Source organism: Equus caballus, chromosome X, assembly GCF_041296265.1.
Source record: "Equus caballus isolate H_3958 breed thoroughbred chromosome X, TB-T2T, whole genome shotgun sequence".
NCBI classification, from domain to species: Eukaryota; Metazoa; Chordata; class Mammalia; order Perissodactyla; family Equidae; genus Equus; species Equus caballus.
In genome coordinates, this window is record NC_091715.1 from 29566370 (window position 1) to 29592419 (window position 26050).

Sequence of the window (26050 nt, forward strand, 5' to 3'; positions counted from 1 at the left end):
TTTAAGATATACTCTCTTACAGTATAATTTTTAGTTTATATTGTTTTCATAAAATATTACTCTACTATTATTTCCTTTTTAAAATTTTAGGATGTATTTAACTTCAGTGGCACTTATATTGGCTCTACCCAGATTATTCCATTTTTAGTAAAAAACAAAGGTATGACACGTGCCAGAGTGGAGTTTAATCTAGAATACTCTGAAGAATTTTCAATGGACTTTAAAGACAAATCAGGTATATATTTTATTCTATAATGATATTATTGTAAATGTAAAACAGTTTTAAGTTGCTCTAAGGTAGAATGTTAAAAAATACTATAAGTCAAGGAGAATTATTCTTAAATATTTTTAATGACTCGATACATGTTTTTCTTATACTCTATAACCCGTCATGGTGTTTCTTTTCTAGAAATACATCAATATTAATATCAGAACACTTGGTAATGCATGACATATAACCATGCTTATTGACTTAATATAGTAAGTTAAGTATGTTATGGATAAGTATTTGCTATAAATAAAAATAAAATTATTAATTGCTCAAGAAGCTCAGATAAATGTGTTTGGAGAGCTCTCTCTATATGTTTACTTATGTATTAGGTATCTTTGTGTTAAATAACTTTTAAAAAATAGACACCTTCGTAAGTGCATTTCAATTGTTTACTCCAGGGCTTGGCAAACTAAGGCCTGGGGGTTCAATCTCGCCTGACGCCTGTTTTTATAAATAAAGTTTTATTAGAATGCAGACACACTCATTTGTTCATATATTGGTCATGGCTGCTTGCATGCTATAATGGTAGATTTGAATAGTTGTGGTAGAAGTCATATGGCTTGCAAAGGCTGAAATATTTATTATCTGGACGCTTACAGAAAATGCTTGCCAACCATTAGTTTAGTCATTTTTTCTTCAACAAATATTTGTTAAAACCAATTATAGGCTAGATACCAGACTTTGCATCTATAAAGATAATAAGGTATCTTGAATGTTCTCAAGAAGTGAACAGTAAGTTTATCAGTCAGGGTCTCAGTAGTAAACAGTTGACTCACTCAGAGAGTTTAGCTGAACAGAAGTTAATGGAGGAATTATCTATAGAGATGGGAGGCAGAATAAAGGAAACCAAAAAGGAGTGAAGCTGTTACCACCTCTAGGCCTGAAGGAGCCAGAGGAGGCAAGATATTATTGGAGCCCTGTGAGTGGTGGAACTATGAAAGAGGGGCCAACTGATAAGAGCTATAGCTGTAAAAGAATGCAGCTATTGCCAGAAGTGTAGCCAAGGCAGGAAGACATGAGGGCATAAAATATACCTCCTACTCTCTGATATCCTGTTGGTGTCCCCTGTGCTTGAACCAAATTAGAGGCAGAAGAGCAAGGAGTCTGCCTGAATCAGTCTTTAGAGGTCAGGACAGAGCAGAGCAGAGAAAGATGGCTCTTGGATCTAAGTGACAAATGAAGACCACGTATTACAGGAGAGGTGGGCAAAGAATCAGGTTATTACCATATAGCATGGCCAGTGATATAAGACAAGGCAGTGTGTGGTGCTAAGGGAGCATATATTAGGGGAAACTAGCCAAGAATCAGTCATAAGGAAAGAGTTCTTGGAGAAGTTGATGCCTAATCTGAGTCTTGAAGAATGAGCAGGAGATACACAAGAAAAGGGGATGTGTGAAAGAATGCAAGAAAAGGCCTATCAGTGAGTCAAGATGGTGAGTAGTTCGGGATATCCAGAGCCTAGAGGCAGGACTGGAGGGGCAAGTGAGATCCAGGTTACGAAGGGTCTTTTCTGGACTTTTATCCTAGAGGTTAGGCAGCACCATTAAAGGATTTATATCCAGGTGACCGTGTGATTAGGTTCGTACTTTACTAATTTGCCTTTTGGAGCAAAGTCAAGGATGGGCTGCAGGAGAAGGTGAGTGTGGGAAGGGCGAGATGAGCGACAGGGAGATCAGGTAGGTGTTGTGGCCATACAGGTGAGAAATGATGAGAGCCTGAACTCAGGCAGTGATGCCAGGGATGGGAAAGAAGAGAATACAAGGTGCTGAGAAGTTAGAAATGCTCTGACTTGGTTACCAAGTGGACATGGGTAGTAGGGAAGAGGAGGAGGTCTCAGATCACTCCCAGGTTTTGACTGTAAGAAGTAGGTGGCTGGAGATACAATTCATAGTTGGTGTAGCACAGGAGGAGGATCAGGTTTAGGTAAGCATGCTGTGTTCACGCGGACTGTGGAATAGCCCAGGAATGATAACAAAAGGCAGTTGGAAATATGTGTAAAATCTATATTCATTTTGTAAAAATCTGAGTGTTGAAACTTTAGCTGCTTTAACACTTTACTCTCCCTATATACTTTCATGTACCTTGTTCAATGGATCACAGACTCTTGGTTATTCTTCAGAGCTGCTCTGCAAAGTACATTTCTTTCCGCAATTCTGCCTTAGCCCTAGCTCAGCCGCCCTTCTAGGCTACTGCGTCATCTTTGTAAATGCTTTCTCTGCCTCCAACCCTTTCTCCTCATACCTATTCCAAAGAGTGGTTGCCTTAAAGCAAAAGATCTCATCACACCTCTCCTCTGCTTAAAAAGCTTTGCTGGTTTCCTGTTACCAATAGCGTGGTTCTCAGCAGGCTGCTGACACAGTCTAGGAGGTACATAAGTTGATCTTAATGATTATTAACAGTTTGCAGTAAAGTTTATACTTAAAATGTCCTGAAAACTTCTTTTATTATTATAAGTATTTTAACACATCAGTGCCCTTCTGTGACGAATTAGACTTGGTTTTCCACATGACCGTTGCAGGATTCTTTGACAGAGGACTTATGGGAGAGGAAATGTGGAGATGCGCTGGGGTGACTCCACCTTGTCTTTCCAGTCGCCTCTCCTTTGTAGGCTCCATCGGCTCTCTCTGCTACTGCGAGACTGTGTTACGCATTTCCTCCCAACGGCACTGTGCTTCCCTTCTCTTAGGATGGTTCCTCCTCTTCTGTCCCTGCTGCCTGAGATCCCACCCTCTTTTATAAATTAACTTCAACCTCCTGCATCCTGTGAGTCATTAGCCCTGTTCCCACCCCTATCCAGTTGGTTGAAATTACTTTCTGTAACCTTTGCTGCCTTAGGACATCGTGTAAATTTTATTACACCACTAACCAAATTCTGCCTTATATCAGAAAGAGTTGTGTACCTGTTTGTGTCTGCTGCTACAGTGTGAGCTCTGTGAGGTTAAGGACTGCATTTTCAATTTTCGTTTTCTCTGGAGTTGTCCAGTATAGTGCTGTGCACATTATAGGCACAAGAGAAATATTTATTGAGGCTATCTTGGATTATTGCATTTCAAAAGCTATGTGTTTATATATACTCCAAGTATATTTATGAATATTGGTTTATTTATCCATCTATTTTTATTATGTTTTCTGTGTTCTAGGTATATATCCATTCTAGGTGGATGTTCTTTGCTGTATAATATGTGTATCTTTTCCCACACCGCAAACAATGCTTGTAGTAATATACCCTTAATGAGTTTTTTTGTTCCTTTGTTTAATAGTTTTTATTCATACATCAAGGTGAGTGAAATTGAGTAGGATGAAGGAGAGTGGGATGAGTTACTGAAGTTCTTTTCCAGACAGGGGCAATTGAAATTATCATTCCTTGGATTAATCAGAAAACTTTAGGGAGAAAAGAGGATTTTTAGAATCATTTAGATGAGGACAAAGGTGCTACTGTAATTAACATTTGATCTTTCAGGAACTTCTTTTAGAAGTTTATTTAGGAGTTGGCCCGGTGGCATTGTGGTTAAGTTTGCACACACTGCTTCAGTGGCCCAGGGTTCAAGGGTACAGATCCTGGGCGCAGACCTACACTCTGCTCATGAAGCCGTGCTGTGATGGCATCCCACATACAAAAAAAAAAATGGAGGAAAATTGGCTCAGGGCCAGTCTTCTTCACCAGAAAATAAAATAAATAAATAAATAAATAAATAAATGAAGTTTGTTTAAGTGGTTGTATTTTTTGACCCTGAGGCTTGCATTACTATTTGACAATTTTTTCTGTATCTCCACCTAATGCTTTTGTATCTGGAGTGATTCCATTTTGTTGAAAAATTTCCCTGTATAAAACTGTGTTTATCTTCTTTGTGGACTCTTTGAGGCATCAGGGTCTTCCCTGCTCCATCTCCACTGGAGAAGGTGTCTCCCAACTTTCTCAGACCTAAGATTCAATCAGTTACTTGACCTTCACCTTTATTCCTTTCCACATTCATCTGAACATGACTGTTATGTGCTTCTTGAACTTTGGAGATTTTTTAAAGTGGATTTACTCTCTTTGTTCTGCTGATTGAATGTATGTTTGCACCATGTTTGGATATCACTTTTGCTGATTAGAATCTTCGTATTAAGAGCAGTTCTTTGACCCAGCACCCTTATGCAGCCCTGCACCAATATTTCAGCGGCTGCTTTTTGACTGTTATGAATGTGTTAATGCAGTTTCTCGAGGTTTCATTTCCACGTTTAACAATGATATTATAGGTAAGTATCTGGCTTTTTTTTCATATGTCCTTTTTCTTGTCTTGTAGGGGAATTCACAGACCCTGCATTTCCTAACATATATGCTTTGGAGCTAGAGGAAAAGACATCTCTGGAATGTGGCATAGCATTTTCTCCAACAGAAGTAAGTTCAGCACTGTATTACTCATATTACTGGAGAGTAGTGGAGTTAAGATAATCCCAACTCAGAAGCTATCAACGATCAGCTAAGCTTTTTTTATAGGGGGTCTTTTTGTAATTTGTGAGCATGCCTGGGTGTACCCTTTATTTCAGTAAAATGATTGCCAGAGGTATCTGGCTCATGCTTGCAGAGTGTCTCAAGAGGTGCAGAGGGCACGCACAAGGAAGCTATGGTCTTGTGGTCTTGGTTATGCTTTCTAGAAAATTCAAGATATGACATGTTATGAAGGAGAGGAAAGTTGAGACTAAGCAAAAAAATCACTTATATTTGAGCTAGCATCTCCTTTGTACTTATATCTGAGTGGGTATGCTGAAGACTCTTGGAATCACTACCTGAAGCCACCAAAGATGTGCTAGGAGGATTTAAGAGGAGTTGCTGTGATACTGGCTCTTTTTATAGGGTCCCTTGATGTTTAGTGATTTAAAAACAGCAAACAAAATCAAAGAAAGTACCTTTCTTGGAATGTGCGAAGGAGGAAGGGGTACCATTGGCAAAGTTTCAGGGACCATCTCGGATACATTTTTGCTTCAGAGTTTCTGCAACATAAATACCAAGGAGAGAAATTCTCGCTACCCATGATGTGGAAAGGCATATTGCCACATCCTCCCAAGCCAGAATCAAACTTCTATATGGCAGTTAGAGTGTAAGATTCTTATGTTAAAACATTTTTTATATTTCAACACAACTGGTATGGTCCATTGTACCTAATAAGTATAGATGAGAATGAACTAAATGAAAATAATTAATAACAGAAGAAGAAAGTGTATTGAATGCTAAGTACTTTCTTTAATAATCCATTTTTTAGTAATATTACTAAACTACATAGTTTGCTGAGACTGAATTTTATTTTAGGAGCAGTGATAGCTGTTATTTAGCTCTTAGGAAGAAAAAGTAAGGAACGTTTGAGGACGTGTTTAGATTTAAGAAAATGTTACAGATTAGTTTTGCCTTCTTAAGTACAATACATTGGCTGGGCTATGTTTTGTGGTTTTCGTGCACATGTGATTCACATGGAATGATACTGTCTACAGAGTTCACTCGTGTCTGTTCTAGTTTTAGACAACCATAGTGGGTGAGGTAGCAAAGGCTACTTTTCAGATATTAAAGAAAATGAAAATTCTTTTATCTTATACACAACACTAAGTATACTCAGATGTATACTATGCTGTATTTAGTTTCTGTAAGTTTGATGTAAAGTAATTATTCGTCTATGTTAATGAACAGTGATATGTAGATAGATAGTGTTTAGCAAGGCTATCAAGAAGAGAGGGAACATCTTTGCTTTTTTTGAAAATTGTCTTGTGAATACTTTTCTTTGGCCTAACTTAGGCTATCAGATAATATCAGAATACAAATATTATTTAGCTTTTCCTTTTATCTTTTCAGCAAAGGATTTTGAAGTACATGAAATATTGTCAAGGTGTTACAGTTATTTGTTGAATAATGAAATCTCTAATTTGTCTTTCTAATTCAGACAAAAAGCATAATTAACAATATTTGAAGAGATTTGGAGGATGTTTATCTTTTAAGTTTTACAGTATTCTAATATCTTTCGAAGCCTACTCACCTCTCACGTATCCTAACCATTTGCAAGTTTTGTAAGCATCAACTTATATTTTAATCTTGCATATCAGTGAGATTCTCTTCCTGATTATTAAGTTTTATTATCAAAATTAAATGAGAAATTTAGAAAAGCAGAAAGAAAAAATAAACAATAAATAGATCCTAATGCTTAACAATGACCCCTTGTTATATTTTGAGATATTGCTGTTTTTCTCTCCTATCTCTATACCTATATTTCTACATCTATAATTATAATGAAGTAATAATTTATGAACTATTTTTAACCTGCACTTTTTACTGAGTGTATCAATTAAAATGTTATGACTTGCTTTTTGTGTCATTATTCTAAATACAGTGTCATTTTTTAGGGATGATATATTTTATTTTTTATTTTTTTGAGGAAGATTAGCCTTGAGTTAACTGCTGCCAATCTTCCTCTTTTCGCTGAGGAAGACTAGCCCTGAGCTAACATTCATGCCCATCTTCCTCTACTTTATATGTGGGATGCCTACCACATACCACAGCATGGCGTGCCAAGCGGTGCCATGTCCGCACCCGGGATCCGAACTGGCGAACCCCGGGCCACCAAAGTGGAACGTGCACACTTAACCGCTGCAGCACCTATATTTTATTATTTTCTGGCTATGCTTTGTTATAGTTACTTAACTAATCCTTCTTGCTGTACACTTAAGATTTTTCCCTTTTTTTGCCTTTATAAATGAAACTGTAGGAAACATCCTTGTAGACAAATGTTTGCTTTCACATTATATGTTTTCATTATATCTTCCTAGAAGTGTAATAATTTAGTAAAACTCTAGGCACATGTTTTCGGCTGTTGATAGATGTTATCAAATTGCTGTCCAAAAAGATTATACCAGTTATATTATCTGCCAGTAACAGTGTAAAATGTTGCTCATTGTCTTCTTTCTTTGCACGAGTAGGTTGCATCAGTTACGTATGTATGCATATATAATGTTCTGCCAGTCTGATAGGCGAAAGATACATTTTAAATTATGTTTCTTTGATTTTTCTTGCATAACAACAGTAATGATTTATTTGCTAACAATTTGACCTGGTTGGTCCTATTAAAATTCTTTTAACTCTGGTAGGATAAGTAGCCTCTATTCTTTTCTTTTCAAAATATTATTGGCTATTTCTGTTTTATTTTTCCTGATGAACGGGAATAATTTTCTCAAGTTTATAGCTAAAATTTCTATGGGGATTTTGATTTGTGTTGCATTAAACAAAAATTTAGAGAGAAGTGATTTCTGTATAAAATTGAGCTTCCTATTCAGAAATAAGATATGGCTTTTATTTTATTAAAGCCTTTTCTACTGCTCAGCAAAATTTTGAAATATTTTGAAGTAATTTTTCTGTGCTGTTTTGTACAGTGTAATGTTTGGGTTTTATATATTTTTATGCTCTTATATTTTGAAAATTAATAATATTGATGAGGTGTAAAACTATCTGTCTCACTTTAACCTTCAGTTGCTTTTAATTATCCTTCCATTTACTTTAGAGTTTTCAGGAATACTTTAATGGACTGCAAGTATTGTTGTTTATCTCTTCCGTTTTAGTAATTATAATCTTTACCTATTTTTCTTACCGTGTTGCGTTGTTTAGAATTTCCAGAACAAGGTCAAATTATTTTCTTGGCTTACCTTATTCCTAATTTTCTGTGAAGCAATATAACATTTTAAGCCCATGTTGGGAAGTAATCTTTCTAGTACTTAACACAAATTTTAATCCAGAATAGATATAGTTTTTCTAATCTAGTGAAATATCTATATGCCATCAATCATATTATTATTCAAAGGAGGAAGACAATATGATATATAATTTGGCATTATATTTGTAGCATTAGTGTATTTTTTGGCACACATCAGACAATCAGTAAATATATATTCAATGAATGAGTTAAAATGCAGTGAATAAACCTGCACGTTTCTTTCTAAGAACTTGTTGTATTGTTTCTTTTGGATACTTAGAATTGGAATTGATGAGGAGAGGATACGTGTATTTTAATTATTGGTACATATACCCACATTGCTACCACAAAACTTGTATCGATTTATATTTCCTTCAGTAGTCATCATTCAACAAATATTTATTGGGCACCTACTAGATATGTTTCATTGTTCTTGACCTTGGGGTTATAGTAGAAAGCTTACATCCTAGTGAGGCACCATGCGGTCTTTTCTTCACATCTTCTTTACACTGGGTATTATCATTTGCCAATATAAAAGACACATGTGACTAAAGTCCAATGTAGATATTTTTCTTTTGTCACTTGTGCTTTTTGGTGTCATATCTAAGAAGCTATTACTTAACCCAAGTCATGAAAATTTGTTTGCTTCTATGTTTTATAGTATTAGCTCTTACATTTACATCTATGATTCATTTTGAATTATTTTTGTATATGGTGTAAGGTAAGAGTCCAACTTTATTCTTTTGCATGAGATGTCCATTTGTCTCAGGACCGTTTATTGACAATATTATTTTACCCCATTAAATTGCCTTGGCACTGCAGTCTAAGGTCAATTAAACATAAATAAAAGTGTTTATCTCTTGACTTTCAATTCTACTCCATTGATCTATATATCTATCCTTATTCCAAAGTCTCGATTACTCTAGCTTTCTAGTCATTTTTAAAATTGGACGATGTGAGTCCACCAAATTTGTTCTCCTTCTTTGGTAATATTTTTGGCTAATTTGTGTCCCATTCATTTCCAAATGAATTTTAGAATCACCTTGTCAACTACTGCAAAAAATCCAGCTGGGATTTTGATAAGGGTTATGAAGAATCTGTAGATCAATTTGGGGAGTAGTACCATCTTAACAATGTTAAGTGTTATAATCCATGTACATAGGATGTCTTTCCATTCATTTAGATCTTCTTTAATTTCTTTCAACAATGTTTTGTAGTGTTCAGTGTACAAATTTCCCATTTATTAACTTTTTTCTAAATTATTTTTGATGCTGTCGTAAATGGAATTTTCTTAATTTCATTTTCAAAGTGTTCATGTCAAGTGTATAGAAAAACAATTAATTTTAAACGTTGATCTAACATTCTTCAACAATGTTGAACTCATTCATTAGTTCCAATAGATTGTTAGTAGATTTCTTAGAATTTTCTATATACAAGAACCTGCCATGTGCAAATAGAGAAAATTTTACTTCTTCCTTTCCAATCTGGATGGCTTTTACTTTTTTTACTGCCTGATTTCTAGACCCTCCAGTACAATGTTGAATAGAAGTGCTGAGAACAAACATCTTTACCTTGTTGCTGATTTTAGGAGGAAAGCATACATCTTTCACCTCTAAATGTGGTGTTAGCAATGTGTGTTTTTTGTAGATTCCTTTTATCAGTTTGAGGAAGTTTCCTTCTGTTCCTAGTTTGTTAAGTATTTTGATCATGAAAGAATGCTGGATTTTGTAAATTTTTTGGCATTCATTTTGATGATCACATGATTTTGCCCTTTGTTCTATTAACGTGGTACATTATATTGATTTATTTTTTGCATGTTAAACCAACCTTATATTCCTGCGATAAATACCACTCGATCATGGAGTATAATCTTCTTTATATATTGCTGGATTCAGTTTCCTAGTATTTTCTTGAGGTGTTTTGCATCTATATTCATAAGGAATATTGATCTATAACTGTGTTTTTGTTTTTTAACTGTCTGTTTTTGGTATCAGGGTAATATTGACTTCTTAAAATGAGTTGAGATGTGTTTTCTCCTCTTCTTTTATGAAAGAATTTATAAAGGTTGTATTAATTCTTCTTTAAATTAGTGATGTATTTCACCATTAAAATCATCTGCTCCTGGGCTTTTCTTTCTGATTACTAATTCAATTTATTTGCTTGTTATAGATATGTTCAAATTTTCTACTTCTTTTTTAAATTATAATAACCATCCTTTAATTGATAATTATATAGTACTTAGAGTTTATAAAGTGCCCTTATATCCAATATCACTTTATTTCCACATGAATCCAATAAGATAAGCATTGAGACCTTAGATTTTTCTCCTTTCTTCAATCGTTGAAGCTGAGGCACAGTGAGACGAAGTGACTTGTCAAGGCTAGCTGCTGGTGACCTGTAGAGCTTGGGCTATATGATCTTATGTCCTCAGCCTCCTGACCCACTTAGCCTTCATGATACCATGTTATAAATCCAAACGTGACAGAAAATAGTATATATTTCTTCAGCCTATGGACACAAAATTCTCATATCCATTCTTTAGGTTTATTACTTTCCTCCTAGTCATTAATATTCAAAATCTTCAATTTCATAAAGTTGCAATCATCAAAATGTCGATTAGCACTTTTGTATGGTCTCTTTTGTGTTCCATTTTCCATATTTTTGGGAATAAATTTGCAGTCACAATTTGTTTCTTCTAGGATTAAGTTTATTTGGAGAATAATTTCTAGATGCTTAAGCCTTTGATTATATCTTACAAAGTTGTCTGTAGAAGCAAATAAAGAAAAACCCATAATAGAATGGAATCAAAGAAAAGAAATTGACATTTGTCAGGATTTTGTAGAATATTGGGAAACATTATCTTGAATTAAATAGATCATAATCTATACAAGACAACTCAAAAAATTAATTCCATGTCACTGGAGATGGCATGATTACACTACTTGACAAGGTATCTGCTATCCCAGTTCTTAAACATGAATAGCATTTCTGTGTCTGGTCAAATCATGGGTAAACTTTTAAAAAAATTTGTTGCATATATTCCTCTTAGTAAAAATTTATAGCATCCAGGATAAAAGGAGAGTTCCTCTTGTTTCTCATTCCTCAATTCTTTTTTTGTCAGTATTGCCTGTTAGATTTCATATAGATTTCACATGAGTCTCCTCTATCTTATGACCCACTTTGGATGGAGCCCATTGAATGTTGGTTTAATTTCCTATTGCTCGTTCTGAAATGACCTTGTGTTCCTTTAGTAGTTATGTTTTCTCTCTTGGAAACTTTGTATTTTACTGGAATCAGTTCTCTGGCTTCCTTTCAGAAAACTATAGGCCAATAGTTCCCCCATACTTCCCTCCCCACTTCATCTGTATCTTAGTAGTTTTCTCTAATACTTCTTCCAGGCAAATTTCCCTGTTTCTTTTTTTTTTATTGAGATGTAATTGATGTATAACGTGTTCATTTTAGGTGTACAACATAATGATTTGATATATGTATATACTGTTGAATGATTACCACAGTAAATTTCATTAACATCCATCACCATACACAGTTACAAATTTTTTTTCTTCTGATGAGAACTTTCAAGATCTACTCTCTTAGCAACTTTGAAGTATACAACATAGTGTTGTTAACTATAGTCACCATGCTGTATATTATATCCCCAGGTCTTATTTATCTTATAACTGGAACTTTTTACCTTTGGGTGAAGGTGGTTCAATTTTCTGTTTCTTCTTGAGAAATTTTATCTAAGTTATCTAATTTATTGGCATATAATTATTCAGGGTGTTTTCTTATTATTTTTATTTCTGTAAGGTATGTAATAATGTCCTCTCTTTCATTCTGGTTTTATTAAATTGAGTCATCTCTCTTTTCATCTTGGTCAGCTTATCTAAAAGTTTGTCAATTTTGTTGACATTTTACAGATTCAACTTTTGGTATTGTTGATTTTCTGTAGTGTTTTATATTGTTTGTTCATTCATTTCCATTTTATCCTTTATTATTTACTTCCTTCTGCTTGCTTTGGGTTTAGTTTGCTTCTCTTTTTTCTTGTTATTTAAGATGAAAGGTTAGGGTATTGATTTGAGATCTTGCTCATTTTTTTGTATAGGTTTTACAGCTATACGTTTCCCTCTAAGCATTGCTGTACCTGAATCCCAAAAGTTTTGATATGATGTGTTTTCATTTGTATTCATCAATGTTTTGAATTTCTTTTTTTTTTTTTTATTTTCCGTTTCTGGTTTATTTTTCTTAAGTAATTTTATTGGGATTATAATGGTTTATAGCATTGTGTAATTTTGAGTATACATTATTGTTTATCAATTCTTGAATACACTTCATCATGCTTACCCCAGTAGTCTAATTTTTATCCATCGCCATACATATGTGCCCTTTTGTCCCTTTTGCCCACTCCCAACCCCCTTCCCCTCTGGTGACCACTAATCTGTTCTCTTTATGCATGTATTTGTTATCTTCCACGTATGAGTGAAATCATGCGGTATTTGTCTTTCCCCGTCTGGCTTATTTCGCTTAACATCACACCCTCCAGGTCCATCCATGTTGTTGTAAATGGGACTATTTTGTCTTTTTTAATGGCTGAGTAGTATTCCATTCTTTTTTTTTTTTTAAGGTATGCTTTTTGGTGAGGAAGAATGGCCCTGAGCTAACATCTGTTGCCAATCTTCCTCTTCTTTGTTCTCCCCAAAGTCCCAATGCATAGTTGTATGTCCTAGTTGTATGTCCTTCTAGTTCTTCTGCATGGATGCTGCCACAGCATGGCTTGATGAGTGGTGTGTAGGTCCACACCCAGGATTCGAACCAGTGAACCCCGGGCCACTGAAGTGGAGTGTACGAACTGAACCACTCTGTGACCAGGCCAGCCCCTGCAATTTCTTATATAATTTTTTTGGACCCATTTGTTATTTAGGATATGTTGTTTAATTTCCACATATTTATTAATTTACCAAATTTCCTTCAGTTATTGATTTCTAATATAATTCCATTGTGTATTACTTAAATTTAAATTTGAGACATTTTTATTACACTCTATCTAGGTCATTTAAATCTAAAAGAAACAACTAAGAGACTTGAAAATTATTGTATCTGGATTTATTTATGTGTTTGTGCATGTACGTGTGCATATGTGTCTGTGTGTACGTGTGTGTGAATATACAATGGTAGAGGGAAGGGAATCCTGATTTTCAAAATAAGCTTTAGTTGGATTATTTTTGTTTAATTTTTTAAAATATGTACTCTTATAATTTTGATAGAAACAAAAACTCAAAAAGAAAATAATCCTTTTATAATAAGTTAGTATTTTGAAGTATTAAGGTATGTCATTCTCTTATTCAATGCCTGCATCTTGCATGTACACAGAGGTGTGCGCACACACACATACACACACACACAAACATTCTTCAGTAAGGAAATTAAACTAATAAGTTTGTACAGTAATTTAATCTGTGTGTTTTTAAGTATGTTAAGGTCAAGTTACGCCTCTTAAATAAGTCTATATTGTGGTTTATTTTTTCGTACAGTGGAAGTATGTATTATTTTTGTGTGTGTTGGGGGGAAGATCGGCCCTGAGCTAACATCTGTTGCCAGTCTTCCTCTTTTTGCTTGAGGAAGATTGTCGCTGAGCTAACATCTGTGCCAGCCTTCCTCTATTTTATGTGGGATGCTGCCACAGTGTGGCTTGACAAGCAGAGCTAAGTCTATACCCAGGAGCCAAACCTGTGAATCCCGGGCTGCGGAAGCGGAGCATGCCAACTTAACCACTGTGCCACCGGGCTGGCCCCATACTACGTTTAATGTCATCATTCATCCACAAAAGCATTGAACTTAAGTGTCACTAAAAATTAAAAAAAATGTATAATCCAACTTAAATCTGTTACATGACTTTTTGGGAGAATGCATATGCAATTTGATATTTTCATTTTTTGAGTCCAGTTTACTGTTTACTACTATCAACAATTAAAAACTTGTAAGTCTGTCTTTAAATGTTTAGATTGTGGCTCTTCTAAGGTGCTAAAAATTGATTATAAAATTAAAATAAATTATATGTATTTACAGTTCCCTGGAGTACCACACATTGCTTAAGATTTTGAATTGTTCTGCCTTTACTGGGTATTTTAAAGGGAGACTTACTTAGTGGATTGGAGTATAATTCAGTCCAACAATGAGAAGAACATAAAATCCTGCATTGACAGCGCACCATGTGAGAATTTACTTACTAAATTTTTGCAAGTGAGGCAAATTGATTATCTGATTTCCAGTCATTTCAAATATTCTCCACTATGTTTATAGCTAGCTATAAGTTGTCTGTCTTTGTGTGTGTGTGTGTGTGAGAGTGTGTGTAGATGTAAATAGCCAGTGGGTGCTCTCTTGGTTGATCTATGTAGCAGGAAAATGTGAAATCAGCAATAAAAGACTTGATTTATTCCTAGTTGCAACCCTTCCTTTCCTACACTGCACCCGGTTTGGGTACAATCAAAAGAGCTGGAGGGTAATTTCAGTTGTATTTGGTACCCTTGGCTGGAGTAGTCTGTTTACACCAGGTCATTCAAGTCCTTCCTTTCCTTGTGCGCCACTCACATGTCTTCTGGGCCAGTGTATAGAGTGCTTCCCTAGATGGTAGCCACTAGCCACGTGTGACTATTTACATTAAACCATAAATTAATTAAAATTAAAAGTGTATTTCCTCAGTCAAAACACCACATTTCAAGTTCTCAGTATCCACATATGGCTACTGGACGGTGCGGAACATTTCCACCATCACAGAAAGTTGTACTTGACAGTCCTGGTATAGATCTCCCCCTATTTTTACCCTTTCGTTTCCTGCTGCTTGGCTCAGCTTCTGCCCTGTGGCACAGGCTGGTTAAGCCGTAGCGGCTCAGTTGCTCTGCAGCTCTCTGCAGCTCTCATCTCAGCTGCCCTATATTTGCCTTAAAGCTCTTGAAAATGAGGGAGAATTGTTCACTCTTTTTTTTTTCACCAACCTTTGTCTGCCCTTTAAGGATATGCAAACTTTGGGTAGACTTTTCACAATGGTTATTCTAGATTTATAGTCATTCTTGCAGGAAGCTAAGATTGATCCTTTAAGGATTAAAAGAGAGGATATTTGAATGAGCCCCTTTTCTATTCATAAGCAATTTTGTCTACCAACACTAGCTGGGGGACTGAAATCTTTTCTTCATCAGAATATCGTTTTTCAACTTGCAGTATTCCTTGGTTTGAATGACAACATCTAGGAAAGCACTTAGATTGGCACACATCACAGAACTTTCAGGGTTTTCCAGCTTCATTGGATACCTCAGTGGTTTCACAATGATAGGACTCATCTTTTCTCTCTCTGTGTCACTGAGTTTCTGTGTGAAAGATAAGTCTTGTACTTTTACAGTTTTGCTGAGGGCATATGACTTACATGAGTGAAGAAATCATGGAACCTCTCAATTTTGCATTCTGGGTAATTACAGGGCTACCTTGGGTAAAACCACATTTTATGTGAATTGTCTGTGAAGATGCGAGTTAAGAGAAGTCAAGTCCAGTATGACTTCCCATATACACACAATTGGCAATTAGAAAAGGCAGGGATTGACTCTCAGCTCTGTGAATTCACACAGTGTTTTAGAAAATATATATGTGTTTCAGGAGGGAGAAAAGCCTCATCTTAAATTAGAAGAGACAGTCAAGGGCTCAGACCAGTACGTTGAATTATTTTGATAATTACCAACATAATCATCATCGACAACATCAGACATTCTTGAATAAAGCCCACAATCACGCTCTATGTTAAACCTCTCCCACCACTCCAGCCTTCCACTCCTATCATCCCTGACTTTGGGACCCAGCAGTAGACCCAATGACAGTCAAGACTTAATACCCAATAACTGTCAGGATTTAAATCATCATGATCCCTGTTTACCTCACTCATCCGCAGAAGTGGAGCTCTCTGTGAGTAGATTCTCATCCCTACTAGCTCTGAATTCCCTTACACTTGGCTTTCTTTCCCTTCCCCTCTGCCCTCTGGGATCCCTGTATTTACATAAGTCCTCTAGGTTTTTAGGGATTTTTTTCTATTCATGGTTTCTTCAATTATGAACGTGGCTATCTCTAGGGCACTGCTGCTCATGTAGCCTTTCCTATGGATCTGGGTGTGCCTCTAGAGGTGATGCTTTCTGGCAGCCTTGCTGCCTGGGTTGATTTTCCTACATGTATATGGGAAAAAGAAATTTTCCTCTACCTTTCTAGGTTCTTCTGGCTGGTCTAAGCATTAAATTGACATGAGACAGAATAACAGGAGAAAATCAAACAAGTTTAATAACATATATACATGGGAGAAGCCTAGGAAAACTGAGTAACTTGCCAAAATGGCTGAAGCCACCACCTTAAATAACATCTTCAGCTAAAGACAAAGGAGGATGTTGGGGGTAGTGGTTTGGGGCTTCAAAGGGGAGGAAAGCAAGTCACATGGAGATGGAAAAGCAAATGTTTGGTAAACAAATGTTTGCCATGCCTTGCAAAGACAATGGAACATGGAGAGGACTTTGATGAAATGGGCCTTGCTAAGTTCCTCCCTGTCCATGTCACCCAGTTCATATTATACTGTAGTTCTCCGTGGTGATAGCTCCTTCCTGGAACAGGCCTTCTATCTTAAATTCTTTTAGGCAGTTAGAGGAAAGGTCAAAGTTTCTTCCTGAGTCTTTTGTTCTTAAAAATAATCAGCCCGAAATAATCCTCAAGGCAAAGAGACACATTTTGGGGTGTCAGATTAGGCTCCCCAAAAATGGTCTTTATCTGTTAAAAATGTCTGCTTCTTTGAACTTTGTATTATGTGAATTTACTATTCCCTCTTACTCTGAGTAGTAATTTCTAGACATTGCTACCAGCCAGGCTTTTTATCTATTCTGCACCCTACTCCTCTCATTTTCTAAGTGATTTCAGTATCCTCTGGAGGTCCGTCCAGAACCCTAGCCTCTCATTTCCTTGTTTTCACGTTTCCATTAACCTCCTCCTCCTTTCACCTCAGCTTCTTCCATTGAGAACCTATCTCCATCCATCACAGTCAGCTGAAGGTGATGGTTTGGCAAACATACTTTTAGATATTATTTGACTTTAAAATATGAGTATATGTTATATGAAAAAAACGTAAAGAATAAGATAGTAACCTAGAAATAATATGAAAACTATTAAAATACATATGATAGAAAGTATCGATTTATATTAATACTCCAAATAAGAAAAAAAAGGCAGACAAACTAGAAGAGGAAAAATAGAAATGAGATAAAATGTAACTAGTTGCTGATGATTAATAGTGAGAAATTCCAGTGGAAAGAGGATCAAGCAAAGTTTTGTTTTAAGGACTGAAATATGAAAGCAGGTAGTATTTGTACATGAAATATATCTTTATTCAATTTACTTCTTGACGTCTGTATTCTGGTGTCACTGCAGAAATAGATTATCATGGGAATGAGTTGGTTCCTCTGATTTGTCAAAATAAATGAAACATCCATGAAAATAAAACATGCTACAGTATTTTTGGGCTTCTATAATTATGTTATGAGAACAGACTATTTACAAAAGATTCTATGACAGGAGGTGGAGCTAGCAGTGGTATAGCCGGTGTCTTCGTCTGTTTGGGCTGCTGTAACAAAATACCACAGACTCGGTAGTTTATAAACAACAGAAATGTATTACAGTTCTGGAGGTTGGAAGTCTAGGATCATGGGTCCACCATGGTAGAGTGACGGCCCTCTTCTGGGTCGCAGACTTCTGTCTGTGTCCTCACGTGGTGGAAGGGCTAGGGATCTCTGTAGTGTCTCTTCTATAAGGCATTTATCCCACTCGTGAGGGCTCCAGCCTCATGAATAAAGCACCTCCCAAAGGCTCCACCTCCTAATACTGTCACCTTTGGGGGTTAGGATTTCAACATGAATTTGGGGGACACACTTTCGGACCATAGCAGCCAGCTAAGGTTAAATAAAAACAAAATGAAGACCCAGGTGTTTTGCCTAGTAAGATAATATGCATGACTGGAGCTGTAAGTATACCCTTTCTATTATTGAGCTACTCATTTAAGTTAGACCTTTTCAGATTGTCAGCATGGGCTTTATGTGTATGGCACAGCATTAAGTATATGTCCCTCTGAAACCATCAATGCTTGTTGTCATGATCTTGGAAACTGAGATGTGTCTCTTTCCTACATTTAAAACGTTTGCCATTCTGGCCTATTTCCCTTCTCCCCACCCCTAGAAACTTATCAATAAGCCATAGAGCAACAGTTGTTGCAGGATTGATATTTCTAAAATTATTTCAAACATAAATAATGTTAGTTTTTAATAAAAAATCAATACATAGTTAAAAAATTAAATGGGTCGTTAGAAAAAATGACGATCATTTTCATATTTTATAATTTGAATAAGCTGAAATGCAGTAATAATTTTTACATATATAAATATTTTAGCATTGACATTACTTCAGTTGCATTTTCTGTTCTTTTATGTATAATTTTATTTTTTATAAGTTTAAATTTCTAATAAATTGTATAATTTATAAAATTTTCAGTTTAGTTTCCAAAATTGATATTTGGGTCTGGAGCCGCTTCCAAATACTGCAGGCACACTGTCCGCTGGTTCTTTAGTTTTTAATTGATGAGCTCAGGGTGAGGAAATAAATTACCAATTAGAATTCAAGGTTTTGACCATTTCAATTTTTTTAAATTAATTAACTTATTTTGAGGAAGATTAGCCCTGAGCTAACATCCGCTGCTAATCCTCCTCTTTTTGCTGAGGAAGACTGGCCCTGAGCTAACATCTGTGCCCATCTTCCTCTATTTTATATGTGGGACGCCTGCCACAGCATGGCTTGAGAAATGGTGCCATGTCTGCACCTGGGATCTGAACTGGCAAACCCTAGGCCTCCAAAGCGGAATGTATGAACTTAACCACTGTGCCACTGGCCTGGCCCCCGTTTCAATTTTTAAGTGAGCTGTTTGTCTGTCAGAGGCATCCATGTGAAAGACAGGAGAATATTAGGTGGGAAGAATAGTTAAGCTGTTTAATCTCAATAAATAAAATAATCTCATATGAGATCTGGTCTCTCAATCATTTTACAAAAATAGACTTATTTTTTATTTCTGTAAAACCTTGAGATCATCAAATGGTAGGTGTCTTGGGAATTCTTGGAAGCCTCTGATTGATTTCCCTTTCCTTTATTTTTTTAAAAATAATTTATTGAGGGGAAATTTATATAACTTAAAATTAACCATTTTTTAATTGAGGTTATGATAATTTACAACGTTGTGAAATTACAGTTGTACATTATTATTTGTCAGTCACCATATAAATCCGCCCCTTCACCCTTTGTGCCCACCCCCCACTCCCCTTCCCCTGGTAACCACTAAAATTAACCATTTTAAAGTAAACAATTCAGTGGCATTTAGTGGCTTTACAATATGGTATAACCACTCCCTCTGTCTCATTTCAAAACGTTTTCATCACTCCAAAGTAAAACCCTTTACCCATTAAGCAGGTTCTCCCCATTTCTCTTCCCACCAGCGGCTGGCAACCACCAGTCTGCATTCAGTCTCTGGATCTATCCTGCATATTTCATATAAAAGGAATTACACAATATGTGACCATTTGTGTCTGGCTTCTTTCACTGAACACAATATTTTACATTTTTATTGTAGTAAAAAAGCATATAACATAAAATTTGCCGTCTTAACCATTTTCAGTGTTTATCATGAAAGGGTGTAGGATTTTGTCAAATATTTTTTCTGTATCAACTGACATGACATACATGATTTATGTATGTTGAAACACCTTTGCATTCTTGGTCATGGTGTATAATGCTTATAATATGCTCCACTCCACGGAGGTGCCCCTGCCATGCTCAGGCAGCCTGGCTCTCTGCCCTGGCCACATGCGCCAGCCTGACTTTTGGGACTGTTAGTTGAGAGCAAGTCACAGCCTGGGGGACCCATGGAGGTTCCCTGTGCAAAGTAATGTCTTCATCTATCTTTGATATCAAGATACGCTGACCTTATATAATAAGTTAGGAAGTTTTCCCTCCTCTTCTTCTTTTGGAAGATTTTGAGAAGTATAGTATTAATTCTTTAAACGTTTGGTAGGATTCACTAGTGGAGCCTTCCGTTCATGAAGTTGTGCTGTTGGGAAGTCTTATTGATTCATCCTGCACTTCTGTAGGTCTGTTCATATTTTTTATTTCTTCTTGAGTCAGTTTTGGTAATTTTTGTTTTCCTATGAATCTGTCAGTTTCATCTAGATTATTTACTTTAGTGGTACACAATGGTTGATAAAATTCTCTTTGAATCCTTTTTTTTGTATGGTTTTAAGGAATGTCCAATATTCATTTTTTATTTTAGTTATTCATGTCTTAGATTTTTTTCCTTTTTCCATCTGGCTTGAAGTTTTGTCCTTTTTTTCTTTTTTATCTTTTCAGAGAACCAACTTTTGGTTTCATTTATTTTTATTATTTCTGTCTCTGTTGATATTCTCATTTTTCATACATCATTTTCTTGTTTTCCTTTTTTCTTTTTCTATATTTTCCTTTAGCTCTATGAGCGTATTTAAGACAGTGAATTTAAAGTATTTGTCTCGTAAGTTTATTGCCTGGGCTTCCTCTGGGATGGCTTCTGTCATTTTATTTTTTCCTTTGAATGGGCCGTGCTTGCTTGTTTCTTTGTATGCAAAGTGATTTTTTGTTGAGAACTGGATATTTGAACATTGTAATGTGGTAACTCTGGAAATCAAATTTTCTCTCCTTTTCCCAAGATTTACTGTTCTTGATTGTTGAAGGCTGCAGTCATTCATTTGGTTAGTGACTTTTCCAAATTATGTTTTGCAAAGCCCTTGCTGTGTGTGGTCCCTGAAGTCTCTGTTCCTTTAGCTTATGTTCAGCTAATGTTTTGATAGAGATTTCCTTATGGATTGACTCTGTGCCAGTTCTCTTATTCAGCAGTTAGCCAGGCCATTTATAACTCTATTCCAGCCTTTATTTCCTGATTGCACTTAGCCTAGAGATCAGACAAAGGTGATAGCTTAGTCTTCTCAGGTCTTTCCTGAGCACATGTCCTTCCCTGGGCATGCTTGTGGCTTCCTGAATGCCCCAGTACACATGGGTGCTTTTGAATGCTCTAATTTCCCAAAGAAACTCTCTCTCCAGCTTTTCTTTCCAGGTTTTAAGCTGTGCTTGCATGTTTCAACCGTAATCTTTTGTCTCACGTGGCTCCAAGTTTTTGGTTTGCCTGACAATATTTTTGAGCAATGTCTACTGCTTTTCTGACCTGAGTGAGTTTGAGATCAGGTTAAAGAAAGACAGGCACCTTGCATCAGTCCTTCAGGTAGCCCCAGACAGGTTAGAACACACAAATACAATGATTTGTGAATAAGATCTGCTCTTTTCCATCCAAACCCAGTTACCGGGATGCAGGCTGCCGTCTTTAAGACCTCCACTGTGTCTGGAAGGGAGAGGCACAAGGGCAAGTAAAAATGCCACAAAGCTATCCTACTGTTTTTTAAGTTGTCTTTTTCTTGATTCAGTGTTCACTTCTTTGCTGTAAACCTTTGACTATTTTCCAGAGTTCAAAGTTGCTCCTGACAGCTTTTGCTTACTTTTCAATGTTTCTGTGGAGGGATGGGCATTTGGAACTGATTGTCCACCATTTGGCTGATGTCAGTCTCTCCTTTCATTGAGGTGTGGGCCCTAAACATCGAGATTGGTTCTTTTTCTTCTCCTTGATGCGCACTTGTGTTTTTATCAAGGCTGGAGCACAGTGTCTTCATTTTAAAGAGAAGGGCTAACGCTATATAATTGCCACGGTGCTATGAAGCTCTAAGTGTTCATTCTTCTATGACTCATCTGACTAGCTGCCTATATTGTTAATCTGTTTTAGATTTTGAAGCCAGATGTATAAAAATCAGAGCTAAGGGATTAGCTTTAACTTCTTTTCTTTATGCAGTTGTATAGCAAATATAAAAATCAATATAGAGAACAGTTCCTTCACCTCCCCTAAATTGTTCTTGTGCGTATTTGCAGTCAACTTGTCTCCCACCTCCAGTTCATGGCAAACACTGATCTCATTTTGTTTGTATAATTTTGCCTTTTCACTTATATATTACGTAAATGAAATCATAAGGTAGCTTGCCTTTTCAATCTGGTTTCTCTCATTTAGAATAATGCATTTAAAATTCACCCATATTATTATGTGTAACAGTAGTTCATTCTACTTTATTGTGGAAAAGTATTCTGTTATATAGATTGACTAAACTTTGTTATCCATTCACCATTTGGAGAGAATTTGGCTTGTTTTCAGGTTTTGGCAGTTATGAATAAGGCTACTATAAACATTTGCATGCAGATTTTTGTACGAATAAGTTTCCATTTCTCTTTGGTAAACACTCGAAGTTCTGAGTTCTGGGCCTTATGTTAAATATATATTTAATTTTCTAAGAAACTGGAAAACTGTTTTCCAAAATGACTATAATATACTGCATCCTATCAGCAATGTGTGAATGTATTAAGTCCTCATGTTTTTACCAGCACTTGATAAGGTCATTTTTGTTTAAGCTGTTGCGATAGGTGCGAAATGTTATCTCCTGTGCTTTCAATTGGCATTTCCCTAATATCTGATGATGTTAAACATCCTTTCATGTGGCAATATGTCATAAGCGTATTTTCTTTTCTGAATTGACTTTTCAAATCTTTTACCTAGGTTTTCATTAGATACTTTATTTTTTAACTGATCTTTGTGTGTCCTTTATATCTTTTGGGTACAAGTTGGAATTTTTTTGTTAGAAATATGTTTTGGATTGTAATTTGATTTTCTTAACATTGTCAAAACAAATGTTTTTAGTTTTGATAAAGCACAATTTAATCGTTTGTTCTTTTGGGATTATTGCATTTAAGAAGTCTTTGCCTAACCAAGGATCACAAAGATTTTTTTCCCATATTTTCTTCTACAAAGTTTTAGATTTTATATTTAGGTCTTTGGTCCATTTTGAATTAATAAGAATTATTTTTTAAATTTATTTATTTATTTTTAAGAATTCTTTTGGAACTCATGAAAAATGAGCCATCTTATTTTGAAAAAAATGTACTTTCAATGTCACAAGATAATTTTCTTTTTGAAACTGTCTTTTACTAACTGTTTGACTCAATCCATGATATCTCATTAGATCTCCAGAATTTATTCATCTTACATAGCTAAAACTTTGTACCCCTTAACCAACATGTCCCCATATCTCCCTCCTCCCAGCCCCTGGTAGCCACTATTCTATGCTCTGCTCCTATGAGTTTGACTATTTTAGATTTAGATTCCACACGTAAGTGAGGTATCATACATTGTTTGTCTTTCTGTGTCTGGTTTATTTCACTTACCATAATGTCCTTCAGGTCCATCCATGTTGTTGCAAGTGGCGAGATGTACTTCTGTTTTTAAAGCTGAAAAATATTCCATTGTATGTGTATACCACATTTTCTTTATTCATCCTTTGGTAGACAGGTTCTTTCCATATCTTGACTATTGTGAATAATACTGCAATGAACATAGGAGTGTGAGTATCTCTTCGAGATCCTCATTTCATTTCCTTTGGATAAATACCCAGAAGTGAGATTGCTGGATAATATGGTAGTTCTGGTAACAACAGTGTAGTTTATACTTGAAATTTGCTAAGAGAATATCCTAAGTGTTCCCACCATAAAAAAAAAGAAAAAAGTAACTCTGTGAGGTGATGGATATGTTAATTAGCTTGAGTGTTGTGTTATTTCATTATGTATATATATATCAAGTCATCAAGTTGTACACTTTAAAAATATCCAATAAAAAATTATATCACAAATGTATTATAGCAAAAATAGTCACACGTGTAATGTATTTTTTCTCTGTCAGGTGGCAACTCATGACTTTAGCATTCAAGTTCGAATTAATTTCTTCGAGGCTTCAAAACTTTACACTCAGTATTGTTTGTCAAATTCTCCTATGATTCCAAAGACGGTACCACTTATTCGACCGTGTTATGTTCAAGCTGCTGGTATGTAATACGAAACATTCATTTGATGTACATAAACCAAATATTTACACTTAAGCAACAAAAATTTAAAAAAGCAGAATATGATATTTATTTTTTTAAAATAGAAATATTAGAAAGTAAGATCATGATATTGTTCCTGTGTGTCACTTAAATTGTGAGTCTTTGAGATTGAATTTTGATAAACGGCATGGATATAATCTCAGATAAGTGACCCTTGCTTAAAAAAATAGGATATGATTAAAAACAAAGGTCAGTTTAGTACTGTATTTATTGTGTGGGAAGTTTTTAAATGATTATATCAAAATGTAAATTATTAAAATAAAATACATTAGATATAAAATGAAAGGATGAAATTTTATTTAGGAAATTTTTTTTCCCCCAAAGGGGTGGATTACTAAATGACTAAGTACATGTAAAAAGGGATAAGTATATTAAAATTTTGAATTATTTGCTAAATATTTACTCGCTTTCTCTAAATATTAAAGTATAAAACTGATGCACTCTGCAAACCGTGCTTTTGACATCTTTGGCTTAGCATTTTCTTATATGTGCTTAAATATTTTTCATGAAAAGTTGAGTCTAGTCTATACTATATTATACTATATTTTGTTTTTATACTTCTCACATTGTTGTCATTAATAATAAAATAGTGATCAGTTAATAATTGCACCTGGCACCTAGTAAGAGAAGCTTTATTAAAGTAGCATCTTCAATGTAGAGATTTATTTCACTCTCATTTAAAATACAGAATTAGGAATTCCACAGCTGGTAGGGACGCTCCAGGAAGTTAGAGTTTTCTCCCTTGTTTTCAGATATCTTCTTAGGGAAAGAAAATAATCATTGTCTAATTTTGTTTTCTGAGTTAGGTAAATTACTTTCTTGAAAAATAAAATAAAATTTACTTATTTGAAAATTAAAAATTAATATATCATCATTAAGGGAAATTGGAAAATATAGAAACACAGAAAACATCATCTGGAATGTGAATATTAGGAACATGCTATTGTTAATATTTTTGCATCTTTCTCTTTTTTTATATAATTTGCTTTTATTAGTTTACTTTTTAATGTATTTGTGATCTTATTGCCTATATTATATTAATCTGTTCACTCTTAATAGAAACTTTTATTTGGATGTTATAGACGCTTATTAATATTATAAATTAGCACTGATAACTATTGCAGAATATTTAATCGGTAAGTGTGTCTTATAGATTACTGAAGTATAGTCGTAAGCATCTAGATTGTTTCCTTTATTTTCTTGTTAATATAAATATTGCAATAGTGAACATTTTTGTGTCTAATACTTTTTCTCTAATTTGATTTTTTTGAAAGTGAGATTCTCTGAATTGGCTGCGTTCCTTCTAACGTCTGTACATGTCAAAGCTCTTGATGGATTTTGTAAAAGGGCTTTTGTAAAGAGTTCTGCTGTTTTACTCTCCTCCAGTGTAAATTCTAACCAGCACTGAATTAAAGAAATCGGATATCTTTCTATGTGATTAAAAATACATCATTTCAATTTTCATCTCTTTCATTGCTCACGGGGATTAAAATTTTCTATCTTTGCTATTAACTATATATTTCTTATATAAATAATCTGTTCATGAACTTTGCCTTTATCACTGAACTTTGTATTTGTCTGATAGGTGTCAGTAGTCTCTTTATTTATATTATTTTTTTCATATTTACTGTGAATGTTTTCTAAGATTTGTTGTTTGTCTCTAGTTTTATTCATTTTTCAATAGACTTTTAAAATAATTTTATAGTGAAATCTAGCTATCATTTCCTCTGTGATTTCTAACATTCCTTTAAAGATTATGTTACCGAACCAGATTTGTTTTTGCCCATCGCCCAGAAAGCCGAACACCGAGATGATGAGATTGTAGCAGAGAGAGGGTTTTAATCACAAGGCAGCCAAGTGAGGAAGTGGAAGAATGAGTTTCAAATCTGCTTCCCCAAAAATGGGAACTCAGGGCTGTTTATGGGGTAGGGGGCAAGGTGGTCTGAAGTATGGAGATGGATGAG

The 26050-nt window shown here is 35.1% G+C and overlaps 1 protein-coding gene across 1 annotated transcript in view; it reads left to right on the forward strand.

Moving 5' to 3' along the window:
- CFAP47 (cilia and flagella associated protein 47) overlaps positions 1-26050 on the forward strand; it is a 423229-nt gene that overhangs the window by 67854 nt on the left and 329325 nt on the right. Inside the window, exons 20-22 of the mRNA XM_023634518.2 lie at positions 91-235; positions 4558-4652; positions 23885-24026. Coding sequence (XP_023490286.2) covers positions 91-235; positions 4558-4652; positions 23885-24026 — 382 coding nt within the window. The remainder of the gene's footprint in view (positions 1-90; positions 236-4557; positions 4653-23884; positions 24027-26050) is intronic.